The 19,368-nt window shown below is 41.5% G+C and overlaps 1 protein-coding gene across 4 annotated transcripts in view; it reads left to right on the top strand.

Annotated features, from left to right (window-relative positions):
- Tbc1d4 (TBC1 domain family member 4) overlaps nucleotides 1-19,368 on the top strand; it is a 166,398-nt gene that overhangs the window by 129,317 nt on the left and 17,713 nt on the right. For 2 of the 4 annotated variants that reach the window (XM_087912269.1, XM_087912272.1), the window contains exons 9-13: nucleotides 1,858-1,932; nucleotides 3,936-4,162; nucleotides 5,967-6,131; nucleotides 16,542-16,702; nucleotides 18,550-18,759. In XM_087912269.1, the coding sequence (XP_087768395.1) occupies nucleotides 1,858-1,932; nucleotides 3,936-4,162; nucleotides 5,967-6,131; nucleotides 16,542-16,702; nucleotides 18,550-18,759 (838 nt within the window). Of the gene's footprint in view, nucleotides 1-1,857; nucleotides 1,933-3,935; nucleotides 4,163-5,966; nucleotides 6,132-9,616; nucleotides 9,641-16,541; nucleotides 16,703-18,549; nucleotides 18,760-19,368 lie in introns of all 4 variants that reach the window. The other 2 variants (XM_087912270.1, XM_087912271.1) reach the window with 2 other exon arrangements.

The raw sequence follows: 19,368 nt of genomic DNA, 5'->3' as shown, positions 1-19,368 counted from the left end.
TAGGGACATTTGAAGATATGTAAATTAAAGTGAATTACATTCCAATCTCCACTTTCTCAGAAAGTACCTGATGAAGTGTGCCACCAAAACGAGGAAGTAAACTGAAAAAGAGGAAGATGTGATTCTAATGCCAGGGTGTGGGGGTCAAAGGAAAATTTTAGGTTGCTGGTGAAGTGGGTACCAGGAAGATCTGTGGATGGAGTCCACATCAGGGTAGGAAGACAAGCATCTCGATACTGAGTTCAAAGATGTAGACTGTAATTGGTGGATCATGTGATGTTTGCCCACACCATGATCTGTTGGAAAATTTTGTGATTACTGAGCAAAAGGTCATTGACCCTTTGAAAAAGAAAAAAGACAAGACACAAAATATATCAGATGTAACCATAGAAACTGGTTCTAGATAGCACTAACAAAGGCAGGATGGATAATCAAAGCAGATAACATCAATTTAAGTGGGATAAATGCGTGTGTGTGTGTGTATGCATGCGTGCGTGTGTGCCTATGTGTGGTGTGTGTGTGTGTGTGTGTATGGTAAAGTATGAGTACTTGTTTCATCTTCCAGATCATGTCTGAATTAGACATGATCAGAAAGACTAGGGAATAATACTATAAGCAGAATATTGGGAGTTGTTGGGAACTGTGAATCCCCAGATCCTGAATTTCTTGTTAACAACTTGTTTTCCCCTGATCTGAGTGCCTACAGCTGCTCTGGGCACGAGACCCTCAGGAGTTCCTGATGGCAGGAGCATGGTTTCTGGTGGGTTTGGCTGGGGCGTGGCTGTCAGTTAAGGATTCCTATATAAGCTGCCCCTGGGCACAATAAAGGGGGCATTCTTGGGGCATTCCTGCATAAGGATGACCTGTGTCTCTGTCTCCGCGTCTTTGTGTGTTTCAATCTTCACCCCTTGCCCGGCTCCCGAACTGTATGGTGGCGCATGGAGCACAGACGGGCGTAGTGCGCCTGCGCCGTAGGGGATCATCAGTATAAATCCTTCCAAGACTTGCTTTATGGGATGTAATGAGCCTCCCACTCATTTTTGTGTTTTCTTTGCTTGGATTAGTCTCTTCATCTGCACTGTGATAGGATAGGTCGCCATCCACTATGTCTTTTACATTGTGTTGAGATGTCTACCAAGGACCAGTTGTCAACGGTGGCATTGACCGACACCTAATCTTGTAAAGTCAAGTGATTTACTGGCATTGGCAAGTGTTATAGAATAATGGATAAAGCAAAATTAATACATTTTAGGACGCATTTTCCCCGTGCTGTTTTGTTTCACAGTGAAGGGAGAACTCTGGTCTCTGCTCAGTCTCAGGTGGTACTCACTTCCGACTTTGACGCAAGGCTTTCCCAGGTTGGTCTTGAACTCACTATGAAACTCATGCTGGTCTCAAACCTGGAACTTGCACTCCTCCTGCCTCAGCCCCCAAGTCCTGGTATTACATTATTCTGTTTTGAACATATTTATTATGTTCCATTATATGAATTGTGATGTCTATGATGTATTGTATGGAAGGTATGTATAGCTCGCTTGGTGTCTGTCCACCTTTGCGTTTGACTGTGTGAGGTTGGAGTTCCTGGCATTCTCACTGATCTTGTAGACGAGTCACCTTTAAGGCTTCAGAAACCTCAGTGGGCCATGTGGTCACTTAGCATCTGATTTAGAGACGCTGGGGGTCTGGAGAGCTTGTACACACCATGCCCCCGTGGACATTAATACAGCTGGCAAGTTTGAGTGAACCAAGGGCATTAAGTTAATGCTCAGGTGGAGTGAAAACTTCAAATGCCTTCTGTATTTCTCCTGTACAACTCAAGCTGTAGTAGTAATAATTCTACCTGCCCTCTGCACACAGGGAGCTAACCGAATGAGAGGCCGGCTTGGCAGCGTGGATGGCTTCGAACGGTCAAGCAGTCTGGCTTCAGAAAAGGTACCTAGTCATAACTCCCCAGTTCACCAAACACGGCTGCTTAGTCAAAGCCGTGGGAAAACATGCATGCCTAATTATGTTGTGGTGAGATTTTTTTTTTATGGCCTTGATGTTCTATTGTTTTGAGTATGATTTTGGGTGTTACCAATTTCTTTTTCACCCAGCTAAGTTCCCTTCTGTGGGGACAGGTTGCATCTTTCATTGGCCAACTGATGCTTTGCCCTGATTATTTACTATTGGAGCAACTGTGGATCTAAACTTAAACAAACTGAATCACCCAATTAGCCCCCCACACCAACACACACACACACACACACACACACACACAAGCAGGGATGTTACCCCCATACACATCCAACACACACAGCCTGCACATAGACATGCACAAAAGTAAGAATGTTATTACCAACCCACACTGAACTCACACAGACCCTCCCCCGACAAGCAGGGACATTATCCATCACACCCAACACACACAGACCACACACACACAAACAGGGATATAACCCCTCCATACCCAACATACACACGCACACACACACACACACACACACACACACAGAGGCAGGGATGTAACCCCCCATACCCAACATACACACACACACACACACACAAGCAGGGCTATAACCCCCATACCCAACACACACACATGTACATTATCCCACCCACACCCAACACACACACACACACACACACACACACGTAAGAATGTTATTACCCCCCACACACCGAATACACACAGACCCTCACCCCGACTAGCAGGAACATTATCCATCACACCCAACACACACAGACCACACAGACACACATAAGCAGGGATGTTACCCTTCCCACACACATACCCAACACACACAGACCACACACACACACACACACACACACACACACACACACACACACAAAGCAGGGACGTTACCCTCCCCCCCACATATTCAGTACACACAGAGCACACATACACACAGACCACACGTACACACAGAGCACACGTACACACAGAGCACATGTACACACAGACCACACGTACACACAAACCACATGTACACACAGGCGGGGCCATTACCCCCTCCACACACAACTTGTTTTTCTGTTCCATGTCACTTCTTTTCCTCTTTCTTACCTTTTCTTCACTTCAGCTCTAACACCATCCTCTCTCTCTCACAGACAGCCCTAGGGAGGGTTTCCTGTTTCCTGTTTTCTGCAATATGCAACTCGGGCCCCGGTCAACCTTTGTTGTCCTAGTAGGAAAACCTTAAAATATTTTTCATGAAACTTTTGCTGCCCCCAGAGTCCTAGCCCAGCTCTGTGTCTTCTCCGTAGCCTGGCTCAGCAAGCCGGATGGCTTAGTTACCATGACGCTCATTTAAGTAACATACCTGACTATGCTGAAAGATTTATCTTCACCGGGTGGGAGAGGCATTCCAGAGGGCTCCCTTTGTTCATTTCCTGTTTTTCATGTCTTTTAAAAGAAACTTACAGCAGGGATCATGCCACTGGGGAGAAGCATCCAGAGTGGAGGAAGATAATTCACAGGCTTTAATTTACTTTTTCAAAGGCTTTACTCTGAGCCCCAGGCACGAAGGCTTTGTGATATTGTTTTGACATTACTGGAAACGTGCAGACTCACAGGTCAGAGAGGTTAGCGGATCTCTGAGCAAAGGCTCTGCCCTTTTTTCGGCCACAGTCACAGCCTCCTTTCATCTCTCTGGCAACAATGGGAAGAGTACAACAGCCCTAGGTTTTACCTCAGCCCTCAGGGGAAGAGCACCTTTTATCAGACTCACTTTCCTGCCCTTTGCGGATGCGCTGTGACAGACACCTGCTTATCAGCAGTAGTGGGTTGTGGTGAAGCTGATTAGTCTGCGCCAGGGTTGAGTAAAAAAGGAAAACAAAACAGTTTTGTCATGAGTCAGGAAGAGGGCTCCTTTGTTGCTGCTCAGTCCTGGGTAGCTGTGTGCCTGTCCTGAGCCTGGTAGGGGCAGACACCTCCCCGATTTGTGTTGTAGGACTTCTCACCAGGGGACTCGCCTCCTGGGACACCACCAGCCTCCCCGCTGTCCTCTGCCTGGCACACCTTCCCCGAGGAGGATTCTGACTCTCCACAATTTCGAAGACGGGCCCACACGTTCAGCCACCCACCTTCAAGTTCAAGGAGGAAGCTGAACTTGCAAGATGGGAGGGCTCATGGCCTAAGGTCCCCTCTACTGAGGCAGAGTTCCAGTGAGCAATGCAGGTAGGTTCTGACCTATCCCCCACCACGGGACAGCATAGTCTAGTGTCATTCTGTTTGGGTCACTTTGGAGTCAATGTGGGTTAGGTTTCAGGCTTTAGCCAGAGTTTAGGGTTCAGAGGAACAGAAAAGTAAGAGATGCATTTTGTTTTTTCTCAGTGAGTTAAGGGAAGATGGGTGAGGTTAAGATACACCCTGATAAAGTTCTAAGACATTTTAAATGGAAGTTTTAATTTTTTTTGTTTCAGAAAAAAAATAGAGTAAACATGGCATACAGTCATTTTGCCTGAAAATGTACTGGCACACATTATATCCTGTGTTTTAAATGCTGGCTCTGAGGAAGTTGTCAGCATAAATGATCAGGCCCAGAGCCTCTCATCAGCCTCCAATAATATACCAGGTTGAGGAGTCAGCTAAAGCTCCCTTCATGCAGGAGACAACATTTGGCCGTATTTTATGACATAGCAAATTAAAGCTAAGTATGACAACTACCACACATTTTTTTCTAAAACTGTATCTATGGAAGAGAATATATATATATATATATATATATATATATATATGTATATATATATATATATATTTGCAGGAGTTGTCCATTAGAGTGTCCTTAAATAGTGTTAAAAATAATATAAGAAAATTACTCATCAGGTAGGATGGAGTAAAGGTAAAATGTGGAGCTTCTTACCATTTGGCTCCGATTCATGTCTGGCAGCTAATTTTGCTTCTCTTTCCTCCCTGCGTGTTTCATGTAGGGTTTGCCTATTGGTGTTTTTCAGAGACATAAATAAAACCAGCTGAAAGTAGACCACCCTGTAAAAATGCCAGCCTTAATATGAAGCGTTATCAGATTGACTTTCACGTTTTTATCATGTTTGACTCTTGTCCCACAGTTTTCATTGCCTCCTTCTGTTTGATTTGAAGTGTAAAAACTCAGTAGGTCATAAGGCACACAGGTTACAAAAGTAACGAACATTAAAGCAGTTAATTATCTTGAGATCTTGTGTGTGTGTAGATTAAGTGTTCACGAGGAAACAAAGATTTTATGAATAATTACTTCACTTATTTTTACTCAAGACAATAAATCTCTTCCCTCGTCAAGAGGGAACTATGGTCAGGAGAGAGAGGTGCCAATTGTTTTGAACTGTACATGACGTCTCTTCCCTCAGCTCTTCCCTGAGTTTCTCATATGTTGTATGGTATACATTTTAATAATTTTTATCAGCAGCAGCATAAGAAGGTGTCATTTATATCCTGTAAAAGCATTCTACACTAAAATCTCCATTTATGAACAAAGAAAAAGGCATGTGAGAGGTTCAGGGCTTTGGCTGAACAGTGCTGCAGGCCCACAGAGAAAACAACACAAATCTAAGGTTTGCTATGCTGGAGATACTGTGTGTAGGATGATTGACATCAAGCAAAATTTATTCATAAATATTTAGAAGGGATTTGTACCTTTAGTGGAGTTCATCTTTGTACTCTTCGTGAACAGTTTACCCTCTAGAACTTGTTTTCCTGTAACTGTTTGTGTTTTTCTACCCTGACCGGAAGTCTCTTTTGCATGTAAACATGCTTTTTGTTCCCAAAGTGGTAAGACATACACCTTATGAAAGGAAGAAGTGTCAGCGTAGCCCTAAGTATAGGACTGCATGCTCCCATCCTGGGGTTCGGTGGAAGCTCCAGCTTGCAGCATTCACACAAACAGTAACTTAATAGCAAGAACCTATTTCTGTGTTTTTTCTTAGTAAATGAAGTCTTTGCTAACATATACATTTTAAGACAAATTTGCTGTATTTTCTGTACTCAGCATTCTCCCGTCAGCCCGACGCATGTACAAGGAGAGTAATTCTTCCTCCAGCCTTCCAAGCCTTCACACTTCCTTCTCTGCCCCTTCCTTCACTGCCCCCTCTTTCCTGAAAAGCTTTTACCAGAATTCAGGTAGACTGTCCCCACAGTATGAAAATGAAATCAGGTGAGATGGGTGTGCTCTTTGCAAAGCGCCATTTTCTCCAGTGATACATTGATAATGTTACTAAAACGTGGCCGGGGAATGTTTGGGTGACTTGTGCATCTGTGTGCTTGCTCTAATCTGCTCCTAATGTGTTGACTTTGATTCCAATTAATGTTATTAATAAAAATAATTAGAACTCATAGCTATAAAGCTTTTTGATAATGTGATTGTATCTTTTTGAATTAAGTTTTTAATCTAATAAATGCCTTTGTCTGCTGCCATCCCAGAACCTAAGCTTTGTGTTGCTGGGAACAGGATTTGGTATCATTATGTAGGAAGAAGACCTTTCTTAGTCTTGGTTCTATTTTTTTTTTAGTCTTTGGGTATATTTCTTGGCACCCCAAAGCCACTGACTAATGCACCTTGCTAACAGGATAGGTGCAATGTCTGTAAGTACACTGAGTATCTCCAAGGCATTTCTTGGATTTTCCTCAATGGCAGGTTTACACTTCTGAGTCTTACTGTATGCTGCTATGTTATGGGCTCAGGATAATGTCAGTAGGTACTCTCAGAACATGAGGAAAATCTGAGTCTTGTAGCTTTTCTTTCAGTTTTTGTCCTTGGTATAGGAAATTTACATAACTCTCATGGCTCCCCCTTTTCACAGAATTAGATTCGGTGAGCATTGGAGAACTAACTGTCTCTGTGTAAGCTGAAGTCATATTGACTATGAAAATATTAAGTGAAGTGTTGTCAGTCTCTGGGGCAAGGTACGACTCTTCTCAAAGGGTTGCTGTTGACTCAACAGTCTGAATTTCCTTCCTGTTATTACTACTGTCTAGTATTCTGCTTAAGATAGCATAGTTCTCCTGCTTCCCTGTTGATGGACCACGATGACTGTCTAAACTGCTTGGCGATTGGCAATCTTCGTGGTCAAGTAGAGGAATCCATGCCGTGAGCCTGCATGTATGACACTGAGACCTTCTCAAATACTCTTTTGCTTTATTTTCCTTTAGGTGTAAGGTCATCTAAAAGTTAGCATTTAAGTAGATAGACCTCGTTAGCTAGTTAAATTAGACGCACCCTAGAGTTATTTCTGAGCATCTTGTGTCCATATGCGCCCACTGTTCACACTGGATTAGCGTGATTAGGATTGTGAAATTTTCTTTTGAATTAGTGCACTGTGCTCAAACAGAATTTCATTGCTGGTGACATAAGGCCAATGAAATAAAGAGGTTTTAGGGGAATGCTGTGGGGAGAGTGTCTAAGGATGCTTCTCACAAAATAGAATGGAGATGAACTGTGCAGTGACGTTAGAGAACCAAGTGTCTTCACCATTGCAGTATCTCTGACACTGTGCTCTCACAGAAATATGCAAGTGCTTCCCAGGCTTTAACTGCTGCAGTAGTTAACATAATCATATGGGGAAGTCGTGAGCTTCCTCCCTAAGTAGGAAGTAGGCATCCCCCCAAATGACAGTTAGAGATTGTCATTAAGAAGTTGAAGTAACGGTTAGTAGTGACTGGATGTGGACCATAGACCTTCTTAGTGCTTATGCATATGTAGAGGTTGCTGCCATTGTTTAATGTGAGTTTGTTCATTTGTCTTCAGCAGTTCATGCTTATTTGTGTGTTTTATTTTTGATGGTCACTTCCCATAGCCCTCCATACCTCATGCTAATGGAAAGACACTGAAGTTATAAGACCGATATACATGAGATTGGGATTGGAAAATGTCGCTGTTTAGTAGCCTTGCCATTTGCAATGTCATTCTTGAGCATGTCTGAAGTCCAGTTTGGGGAAAACAAAACCCCAAACCGTTTTCATTGAAGAGCACACTAACCCTAAGCACACAGCGCAGTGGAACACCAAGGGGACCCCACCATTATGTCACCGTTCCTTCATCCCCAGGGTGAAGGGTACCAGAAGCCTGCTGACAACCCTCATTCCCTGGGTCATTGCTACCTTCTGACCTCACAGAGCAGAACTGAATTTTGCTGCTTTTGGGTGTTCTTTAAATGGGATGATAGAACGTCCTTTGTTTCTGCATCTGCCTTATTTTAATACAGATTCATTCCTGGTTTTAGGCATGCTTCAGTATAATTAGCTTTATTGCTATGTAGTATATTACATAATATATCCCAGTCTGTGTCCTTATGAATGGACAGGTGATTATAGGATTTTAATTTCTTAGAGTGCTGTTGTGACCATCATTGTACATATTATCATTGTGCGTACATATGCATCATTAATGGATATCTGCGCAGTGAAAGTATTGGACAGACTGTATATTCTTAGGTGTTTTCAGCTAACTAGTCACTTAGACACAATTATACTACTGCCAATCTTCAAGGGAGTATATATTTTTCTACTTTGAAACAGTATCAAATTTATAAAAAAATTAAAAACTATTAGAGGATTCCCTTTAATCCTTTATCTAGATTAATCAACTTTAAACATTTGCTGCATTTGCTGTATACATATCCATTTACAAAGCTCCCTCTACGCACAAATGCATATGTATATTCTTCGGCCTAGGGTTTGTGTGAGTAGATTGCTCTATTACATCCTTTGCTCTTAGTACATCAGGGTGTCTATTTCAAGAATGATGGCATTCAAGAGCATGGTTTTAATTCAGTGGCTTCTGAGCTCTACATCTCTCATTATCACTTTTTATAGAGAGAACATCACATGCATGCAATTACTGTGATATCTTCAACTATTCATATTGATAAAGGAAGGAAGTATATAATGGTACCAGTTATAATTTTCCCATCATTTGGGAACCTAAGATCTTTCTAATTGCAAAAATTAGTCTCTAAGTATTCATTGAACATAGCAGGTAATAATATAACAACTATGTTACTTTTTAAAATAGTCTGTTGTCCTTAATTATTAAATCATGTTAGGATACTAAGAAAAATGATCCAAGGTCTTTTGAATGTCACAGTTTGTTGATTGATAGATTTATTTGCACAGATTTGAAATTATAAAGGAAAAGGAATAAGTGTATTTTTATTATTAATATCCTAATTCAAATTAGTTTTTGAAAACTTAATATTTTTTGGTAGCTAAGTCATAATTGTGCCCGATGATTCATGTTTTTATAATGTATATTCATCAAGTATTATATTTCCTTTCCAGCCACAGGTTCTTTGTTGGTGAGGAGTTGTTTTTTAAGTGTTAAGTTTATGTTTAAGAATTATTTATATTGAAGTTTTTTGCTCAAAGTAAGTGATTATTTTAAAAAGGGATATTCATTACTTCTATCCTAATAAAAATTCTAATAAAAAAGGATAAGGTATTATGATAAAGTATTTGTGATATAGTTTTGATTTCATATTTCACTTGTATTCACTTTAAATATAATTATTTACTATGTTTCACTATTGACTTAATTTACCTGTGACATATATTGATGACTTATAGAAATGCATTTTATTTTAACTCCTGATATGGGGCAATTATCTCTCTGTGCTAATGGCATTCTTGTTTTCCTGTTACTAGACAGGACCCTGCTTCAGAATCAAGGTGATTAACACTCTAAACATTTCATTTAATAAATTTTCAGATTTTCCCAGTGGATAGGCGCTTCGGTTAAAGATACAGTTTTGGTTGTCTTCTGAATGCATGCTGTCCTTCTGCATTCTCTGAGGGCTGTGTAAATGAAAATGTGCCCCGTGGTGTAATCAGAGATCACAGAGAGCCACGTAACATGTTATTGCAAGTTCAAGTCCTGTTTCTACTCTGTTCTGTACTGAAATTCCTTTAACACCGAAGTCTCCAAGAAAACGCTAATTGAAATTTAAGGTTCAACAGTATATTAGCTAGTTGGGAGATATTAATGTGCAGATGAGGAGGTTTTTTTTTGGATCCTAGGAAGATAGAGAGATGAGCATCCTTCAGGAAGCCACACCAGTGCAGTGGGATCTGGGGACAGACACAATAGCTGCTGCCATAGTGGCTTCTGTAAGACATTGCTAATGCCTTGCAGACGTCCCATTGGCCACAGCCAGGAAAACACCAAGTTCCTGTTTATGAGTGAGAATAGGTGACACCTATTCGTGGAGGATCACTCACGTTCTCTGGAAAACACCCAGAACGATGCAGCCCAGTGTCACTGTGAGCAGCGGCTCTCTGACTCTCCAACATTCCACACTTTGTTCACACCAATCTCAATGATAACACACGCCCATCTCCTGGCCCAAATCTAACACTTTGGTTTCTCTGTGGTTGCAATGAAAGTACTAAAGATTGCACTATGATGAGCTATTCAGCGAGAGAAACAGAAGCGTCTTCAGAGAGTCATTTGGCTCTGCTGAGAGTTGCCACTGATGGCACTTTTTCTGGTAGTTGTATGTGTGATCATTTAAAGACTGTTTTCCCATTTCAGAAGTCTAGCAGAGAAACAAGAGCATAGTTCAGTGGCAGAGCAGTAGTGTAGCAGTACAAGGCTCTGAGTTTAAGATCTAGACTGGAGAAAAGAAAAAAGGAAAACATGTTGTAAGTCTAATATGTTTTGACTTGTGTCCTTTGGGTTTGAACATTGTGTAGCCTACTGCTTTTCTTTAACATGGTATTAGACTGATTCTGGGGGAGGTTGTATATTTTATTAGGTATAGTTTTATTTATCTTATACTTCTGGGGGTAGGAATAAACATATAACCTACCCAGAGATACTTTAAACCCAATGTACAAAAGATTTTCCCACCATTTGCGTTCAGTGTGTAGAGTTCAGGGTACAGAACTCCTCATTTGTTGTGTTCTTTTTTCTTCCTGTGTGTTGTTCCATTGACTAATCTCGCGTGCTTGGTTCACACTCAGATACTGTAGTGATTTCCTCTAGAGAGGTGGAATCTTAGTTCTGTTTAGTTGGCAAAGATTTTCCAAAAGATGACGCAATGTTTGCCCAGCTGAAAGCCAGAACTTTCACACCCTGGGAGTGCTGCTGAGGCGATTATAAATTAGTAAGGACTGTGGGTTGTATAGGAGAGAACTAGTTTCACCAGTTTGCTGTCCTGTGCAGGCTTCTCAAGACACATGTGGAGGGGAAGCTTTTCCATTTTTGTTGAGTAGCTGCTTTTGGATGAGTGGCGTTGCGTTATTTCCCTCAACTTGTAATGGGCTATCCTTTAGATAAAGATTTTGCCAGCAGGCAGTCACAGATTTGAACTTTGGGATTGTGGTTTCTCTTGGGTGATAGGATGTGGAAGAGGGACAGGGGACAGTTTGCTGCTCAGTGGAAGAGAATTTATCTTAGTGCAAAGTGAAGCTCTCTTGCCTCAGTAGGGAAATTGTCATCAGCACACCTTCATTCTGTGGACTGAGACTTAGTAAAGTAAGTGTTGTCTGAGGTTTTCTGTCCTGCCTGGTTTCTGTCCTCCCACCAGGTCCCACAGCTGTTTAACCCCAAAGAAATCACACAGATGTCTATTTTAATGATAAACTGATTGGTCCATTATCTCAGGCTTCTTATTAACTCTTACAACTTATATTAGCCCATTATTCTTATCTCTGTTAGCCACATCGCTCTGCACCCTTTTCAGCGAGGCAGTCTCACATCTTGCTTTTTCAGTGTCTGGACAGGACTGCGGAAGAATGGGCTTTTTTCTTCCCAGAATTCTTCTGTTCTCATTGCCCTGCCTCTACTTCCTGTCTGGTTGTCCTGCTTATACTTTCTGCTTGGCTACTAGCCAATCAGCGTTTATTTTAAACATAATTGACAGAATACAGAATTGTCCCACACCAAGTAAGCAAGTGTGTAGTAAAATTTTTATGTTCACAGAAGCCCAGCGTTAACAGTAGTTGATATTCAGGACTATACCTGCTTGCTCAAGGGTATAGTGAAACATCTTCAAGCATTGGCTATCACATTCTAACCATGGGTTAATGAGTGCTGTGTGCAGGGTATCTGGAGCTAGCTTTTCTGCCCAGGGGGTGATCCACACAGAAGATCTGCCCCCCACCTAAATTTCTTTTTTTTTTCCACCTAAATTTCTTACAATGCTCAGTAATTGTGGTTCTTGATGAATCAGTTCCTAGTAGTCGAAGTATGTAAAGAATGTACCAGCCTCCCAATGGTTGCGTGCCCTCCAAGCTGTACTTCCTTCCTAGTTATTCGTTTCTAATTTCATAAATTTCTGATGGAGGAAGCCCTGACACGGAATGCTTTTCCTGACCATGTCCTATGAAGTGCTTTACACTGCTTGTGTTTACTTTATCAGTCACGAAAGGAGGTGACCTGGAGCTATGCGGAATGTAAGGGACATATGAATGTACAATGTCTGATTAATTTCCAAACACTTGTATACATGCATGTATGTTCTACCATGTTAAGGTATTTTTGCTTCCTCCTTCTATTTAAATAAGCATATGCATTTTGAATTGCATTTATTGCAAAGCAAAGTAGTGAGACATTTAAATAAATAAGTCAGTTGCGGTACTTGAAGTTATTTCTCTGCTGGAATAAATTTCTCAAAATAAATATTAGAAAGGACCTATCAAAAGGTTTCAACTAACTGAAGATTGATTTTTTTTCTTCCTCTTCTAAAAGAGCAAAGGATCATTGGATCTCTGACAGCTCTGTGTGTGAAGACCCTAGAACTTTGTAAGAACTGATCCGAAGGTCATCAACATTTTCACAGTCAACCAACCATAATGCCTGAGGGTCTGGACTGTGAACACCTCACTCTGAGTTCTGACTCCATCCCTCATTGTCACAGAAATAAGCAGGCTATTTAGCCATTTTCTAGTTAGCGATGGAAATCATAACACCCACCCTGTGTAGTTACTGTAAGGATGAAACCAACCAAGCCTGGAACTGTTGGGAAGACCGCATAGTGTGTGGTGTGTGTCCTCTGTCTTCCTCAGTGTCACCTCTGCTGTAGTAGCCATCACAAGCGGTTTAGTTTTGATGCCATACTTGTTCTAACTCTTAAATTTAAGGATGTTAAAGTGAAAACCAATGTAGTTAGAGCAAAAAGACAAACAAGAGAAATTTTTTAAAAAGGAAGTTATCCTTCATCTCCAGCCTACAATTTATCCTGCATCCCAAGTCAAGATACAGGCAAAACAGTGTATAATGTTTCACTGTGTTTCAGTTCCTTAAGTGACCACTTTTACCATGCAAACTTCTGACCACACGCTGGCCAGGCAGTGAGCTACGGTACCACACATACACACTGTCTGGTTAAGCTTTTCCGTAGAAGCTGCCTTCCAGTTGCATGTACAATGGCATGCATTTCTTCTCTTAGTAAGGGAAGCAGGACAGCTTTCAGTTCATCTCAGTAACAAATTGCTTTCGTAAAGTGAGGCTTTGCCTTATGAGTAAAAGGGTCCATATTCTACCATGTACGCAGTTCCTTCCTGTATTATCAGTACACATTTTAACAATTGAGTTTTGCCAATTGAATTTCAGATATGGGAAATGTGTCATCTGACAGTTTATTTACTTTATTTACACCACAAAGCTTGAAACAAGATGCTGGCAAGTTATTGGATGCACACTGGTGGGCTAATGCCAGGCTGCTTTTTATAACATAGACACCATAAGGGCTGCATATGACAGACAACTAGACACCTGTCCCGTTCATCTTTGTTTTCATTATTTTCTAAACACTCACTACATCTCTAGGCAAGGGTTTCAGGGTGATTTTAATTAAAAGGTGTTTTAATTCCATCCTCAAAATAGAAATATTTTAGACTCCTTTGGGTTGTTTTAGTCTTGTTGGTAGAACTACTTTTTAAAAAGTCAAAAAGTTAAATAGTGTTTGTTGAACATTTGCCTGGAAGACATTGCCTTAGGTGTTCTTCCAGTATTCAGTATTTCACAGAGTGTTCAAAACATAGATTATAAATTCGATGAGGGATGACACCTAATAGGAAAAAGAAAAGGTTTTTTTTATTAACAATATTATCATTGTTGATGCCTATGATTGCTGTTGAGTACTCAGTCTCTTCTTTCTGGGAACAGCTATCAGAACTTTGTGCCTGAAAGACGTAAGATAGATTAGCAATGTAGGGTTTGAACGAGGTAGATCCTTTATTTATCCGGACATGTTAGATTATTCAGTATTCTCTATGTTCATTTTACTTAACCTTCTACATAAATTCACACAGTTTTATATAATACTCATGTATTTGATGATTAGTGGTAGGGTTCTTACCACTGACTGTTTCCTACCAGAAGTTAGTAATAGGCCTACGAACTGAGTGGTTAGCAAGTAACTCCAGTAAGATAGCATTATAGAGATGACGATAAGAAATAGTGCATGAATATTCATCAGGACACATGGAGAATATTCACATAGTAAATGCTGAAGGGGAAATACTTGAACTATGCTTCCTTAAGCTGACATAAAGGTGAGGCTTCTCAGTGTTGCAGGGAGTTTTTTTTTTTTTTTTTTTTTTTTTTTGGTTTTTCGAGACAGGGTTTCTCTGTAGCTTTGGTGCCTGTCCTGGAGCTAGCTCTTGTAGACCAGGCTGGCCTTGAACTCACAAAGATCCGCCAGCCTCTGCCTCCCGAGTGCTGGGATTAAAGGCGTGCGCCACCACCGCCCGGCTTTGCAGGGAGTTTTGAACATTGGTCCTCAGTGAGGTTATGACCTTATTCAGGATACATGTTAAAGGAGATGTGGGTAGAGGAGATGCATGAATCAGCTCCTTTCCCAAATAAGACAGCCTGACTCTTGCCATATGCAAATTAGCTCATCCTTATGTCATTTGTAACCCTTAATTTAGTGAATCCAGAAGTAGTATTGGTAAGAGATGATAAGCCAGATTAGAAATTATGTGTTTAGAAATTAAGTGTTCTAGAGGCTAGAGCTATAGCTCATTTGATTGAGTACTTGCCCAGCATTCACGAAACCATTAAGTCTGATCTGCTGTACCATGTGAATTGGACATAGTGATACGCACTTGTAACATTCAGGAGGCAGAAGCAGGAGAATTACAAGTTCAAGGTCATCCTTGGCTCTATTAAGAGTTTGAGGCCAGTCTGGTCTATATGAGAAGTAATCTCGAAAACCAACAAGCAAATGAAACCAAACCAAAAAAAAAAAAAAAAAAAAAAAAGACAAGCAAAATTAGGAGGTGAAGAATGAAGAGGAAGAGGGGATAATGGAGTGTGGGAAAGAAGAGGAGGAGGAGGAGGAGAAGGAGGAGAAAGTAGTAGCTGCAGCTGCCTTTCCTGAAAACCATAGGTGCAGACAGAGTGACTGTGAGGGAGAGTATAAAGGGCAGTATTGAAGTTCTCTCTTCTTATTAACTGGCTCAACACCATTGAGTTCCTCTGAGGGTCGAAGAGCCAGTGGCTTTTTTCTAGTTGAGTATTGTTTCTGAGCTAAGATTATTTTTTGAGGGCACCACTACCTGCATCTTTGTTCAGGACAGATCGAAGACTACAAAACTTCAACTAGTGAAATAGTCTTACCGCCATCAGCAGCTGCCATCATTACATGGTCTTCTAGGACAAACAGGGTTGGTCTCAAAAGGAGCACTGAGTCACATTGACCTTCATCTGCATACAGCCTAGCGAATGCAGAAGTGGTCCTTTCTTTACAAACGAAGTTCTTCTAACAGAACCGGATTTCTAAATGTGATACAGGGTACTGAGGTGCAGTGATAGGACCTTCCTCCCACCCAGAGGTTAGGGATCTTAGGTCAGTTTGTTGAACTAAGTTGGATAATATCTGTTCACCATTTCCCTGATGCGGAATCTCAGTGCACACCAGCATATTAAATCATCTTTAGTCACATTGCACACAAATCTAGTTAACTTTTTCTTTCTTTGAGATAGAGTCTCACTGTGTAGCTCTAGCTGGCTTGGAACTCACAGAGATTCCCCCTGCATCTGCCTCCCTAATGCTGGTATCATCTAGTGCAGGTACCACCACACCGGGCTGCTTAATTGTTTAAAATTATTTATATATAACTTAACAATAACCCTCAGGTTGACCCTTCTGTCTGTGTTCTGGTTGTTTTTGTCATGAACTGGATATTTGGTAACTATCAATTTTAACAGTCATGCTAAGTTTTATGATCTTATATAAACCTAGAATGAGCTGTAAGCAAAGGTCTTTCTGAGCATTGTGCAGACTGCTTATATCAAATCAGTTTTGTTTCCCGGAAATGCACAGGTTCATTACTTAAGCATTACATTAAGCATACAGGTTCCTTCCCTGCGCAAGGCCTGATATTCCTGAGATTAGAACCAGGACTGGTTGCCTTCTAAGGAAGGAGTAGAAACAGCAGACTCTCTGTGACTGGGATGTAGCCTGGATTGCAGTTTCCCCAAGATGTGGTGGCTGCCCCTCTTCTTGTTGCCTGTGCCTTGTGCTTGCCTGCGGCAGAACTTTGGAATGGCTTGTGCTCCTCTTTCTTTGTGAAGGGTGTGTCTTCCTTACCAGTCACATTTTTTGTTGGCATTCCACAGTGATGGAGAAGGGAGAAAAAGGACCTCATCCACCTGCAGCAACGAGTCCCTAAATGCTGGAGGAACCCCGGTCACTCCACGCAGAGTCTCCTGGAGGCAGCGTATTTTCCTCCGGGTCGCATCTCCTGTGAACAAGTCCCCATCAGCAATGCAGCAGAAAGGTCTGTGTGCAGTCAGGCATGAATTCGTCCGTCTCCTTAGCATCCCAGGATAGGGAACAGGAGAGGATGCTCAACATGTAGAAACTTAAGAGAATATGGGGCATCATAGCTTCCTGTATGCCCTGTAGAAGGTTATATTAAGTGACCATGATGACACATTAGACTGCATACCCGGTACATGATTGCGTGGATGGACGAGGGAGTGAGATTTCTGACTTGGATGCTACTCTACGAGACTAGGGAGCTACAATGATGGCAAAGCCACCACAGAGTGGAATGAAGGCAAAGAGAAGCTTGTGCCAGAGTTACACACAAAGCAGCCAAAAAAGTCGAACAATAAATAAATGGATAGATCACACTGGACACATGGTAGCTAGAATGGAGCATGGGCAGCTTTCTGGGATGTATTAGACCTATTAAAAATCAGAGCAAAGCCTAAACAAAGTGACAGTAAACACAGGGTGTAACTGTAAAAAGAGCATGCTCTATTGTGTATACCTAAGAGCCAGAAAAGGAAATGCTGGAGAATTTTAAGAAAAAGAAGATAAACCAATAGTGCACAATAGAGATTTTAATAAATTTCTTTTTGAAAATTCAGTGTAGGAAAGTGAATTACATGTAATATTTGAATAATGCAACTGAACATGCTTCCTGTAACACTGATAAATAATTTGCCACTGTAGAGAAGATGAATCCATTTTGAGCACCATAGGAAACACTAACACACATTAATTATGGATTTGGCCAAAGTATATAAATGTGTGGGAAAGTCTCACCCAGCTGTGATCATATCTACTTCATTTTGTGATCTCAGTGGAAAAGAAAGGGAGAGGGAGAGGGGAGATGAGGATACGCTATGTTAATACAAGAAAAGAGACAAAAGTGTCCTGAGCTGGCAAGGAGCTGAAAACAGTCACCAGTAGACAGACAAAGGAGTAGCAATGGCCTAAGAGCAGAGATCAGTGAACTGACAGTGATCAGAATCAGCTGGCATTGCTAAAGATAACACTGACTCTGCCTAGGATGGTCCAAGGGCTTCACAGAAAAAAAAATCAAGTATTTACACTTGTCTTTGGGGGACACATATTCCAGGAAAGTTCTAGATTCATATTGAGAGATTGTTCGGGCCAGAGGACTGTGAGGGACTGAGCAAGAAGGGCATCCTGGATGGGAGATTGAGACCTGAGTTTGGAAAATCAACTTGGGATGGCCCTGACGGATTATACGTGTTATTCCCAGAGAGCCACACCTTATCATTATTATTCTGGGATGTCAGGAATGATTGAAATGTTTTAAGACATAGGATCATCCTGTTAATAGAAAAATAATTGAGATATGCAGAGAACTGGAGTAGTGGGACAGAAATAGCTTGGGCAAGCCAGTAGAGGAGACTGTGCTGGGTGACAGTGGCTTTGGTACCTTGCTCAGCAGGGATGCCCAGCCTTGCTTAGCTGCGGCATCCTGTGGGACTCCTATTGTAGACAGGGATCTCAGGATCCCACACCTATTCACACAGCCCTGTGTTGTACAGGCTGAGAACACACACCGATGAATTGCAGAAGTGTCAGCCCCCGGGGAAAGGCCAGTTTGATTTGCAGCTACTGGCTCGTGTGTCTTTCTGGGCAGAAAGAAGAAGTGGTGGCGTGACGCGTGTCACTGCAAGTGGAGGGGAATTCAGGCTGACATTAACTTAAGTCACTAGTTCCCTGCAATCCAGAGCTACTGGGAATGCGGCGTGTGAGCACCTTTCGGTGTGGAAGCTGGAATTGAGCAGCGTGCGCTCTGCCGGGAAGCCTCCCAGTGTGGGGACCGCGGAGGAATGCCTCTCACTGTCTTCTTCTCTGCAGATGGACTGGACAGGACTGAGCTGCTCCCGTTGTCCCCTCTCACTCCCACCATGGAGGAAGAGCCTCTCGTCATATTCTTGTCTGGTGATGAGGACACGGAAAAAGCTGAAGAAAAAAAGAAATCAAAGGAACTGAAGAGTCTGTGGAAAAAAGCTATCCACCAGCAAATCCTGTTGCTTCGGATGGAGAAAGAAAACCAGAAACTGGAAGGTTAGCCATTCAAGCTGGGCTCATGGCGCCATCCACACTCTTCCTTGGGTGGATACTTACTGTGTTTGAATATTAGCTGGGCTATTTCTCTCTCTCTCTTTCTCCTCTCTCTCTGTGTGTGCATTGTGGCTTGAGAAAGAATGGTTTAACCTATTTACCTTTTTATTTCATAGAGTTGAGAGATCAATAGCCTTTTTCGTGTAATGAAGAGTAGAGATACACAGGATCCCTGTATTTACCAGAATAGAAAATTAGTATTATTATGCATTTCTTCAGAGCAACCTTTGGAACATGAAAAAAGATATCTTCTCTTTTAGAATGTGATTTGTCAACTCCCAGTATATTCACTCATTCTGAGGGAAATATGCCTATTTCAAGCAAATTTGTTTGTGTTGTTTCCCCAGTTAAATATAACCAAATCAACATTTTTAGGTTTTATAGATTTTCTATTTAAAGTAACTTTTGAATCAGTAAACATATAATTCAGTATTCGTGAGAGCTGGTACACTGATATGGCCCTTGACTGCTAAGTTTGGATATACTAAGTGCTTTAAGTTATGTTTCTCACCCTCTGGAAAAGTTATGCAATTTGTCTAAGTTCCAATAGAT

Source organism: Myodes glareolus, chromosome 12 (genome assembly GCF_982192425.1).
Source record: "Myodes glareolus chromosome 12, mMyoGla1.1, whole genome shotgun sequence".
Classification (NCBI taxonomy): domain Eukaryota; kingdom Metazoa; phylum Chordata; class Mammalia; order Rodentia; family Cricetidae; genus Myodes; species Myodes glareolus.
Note: the sequence above shows the minus strand (reverse complement) of the source record. Positions and strands in the feature narration are given on the sequence as shown.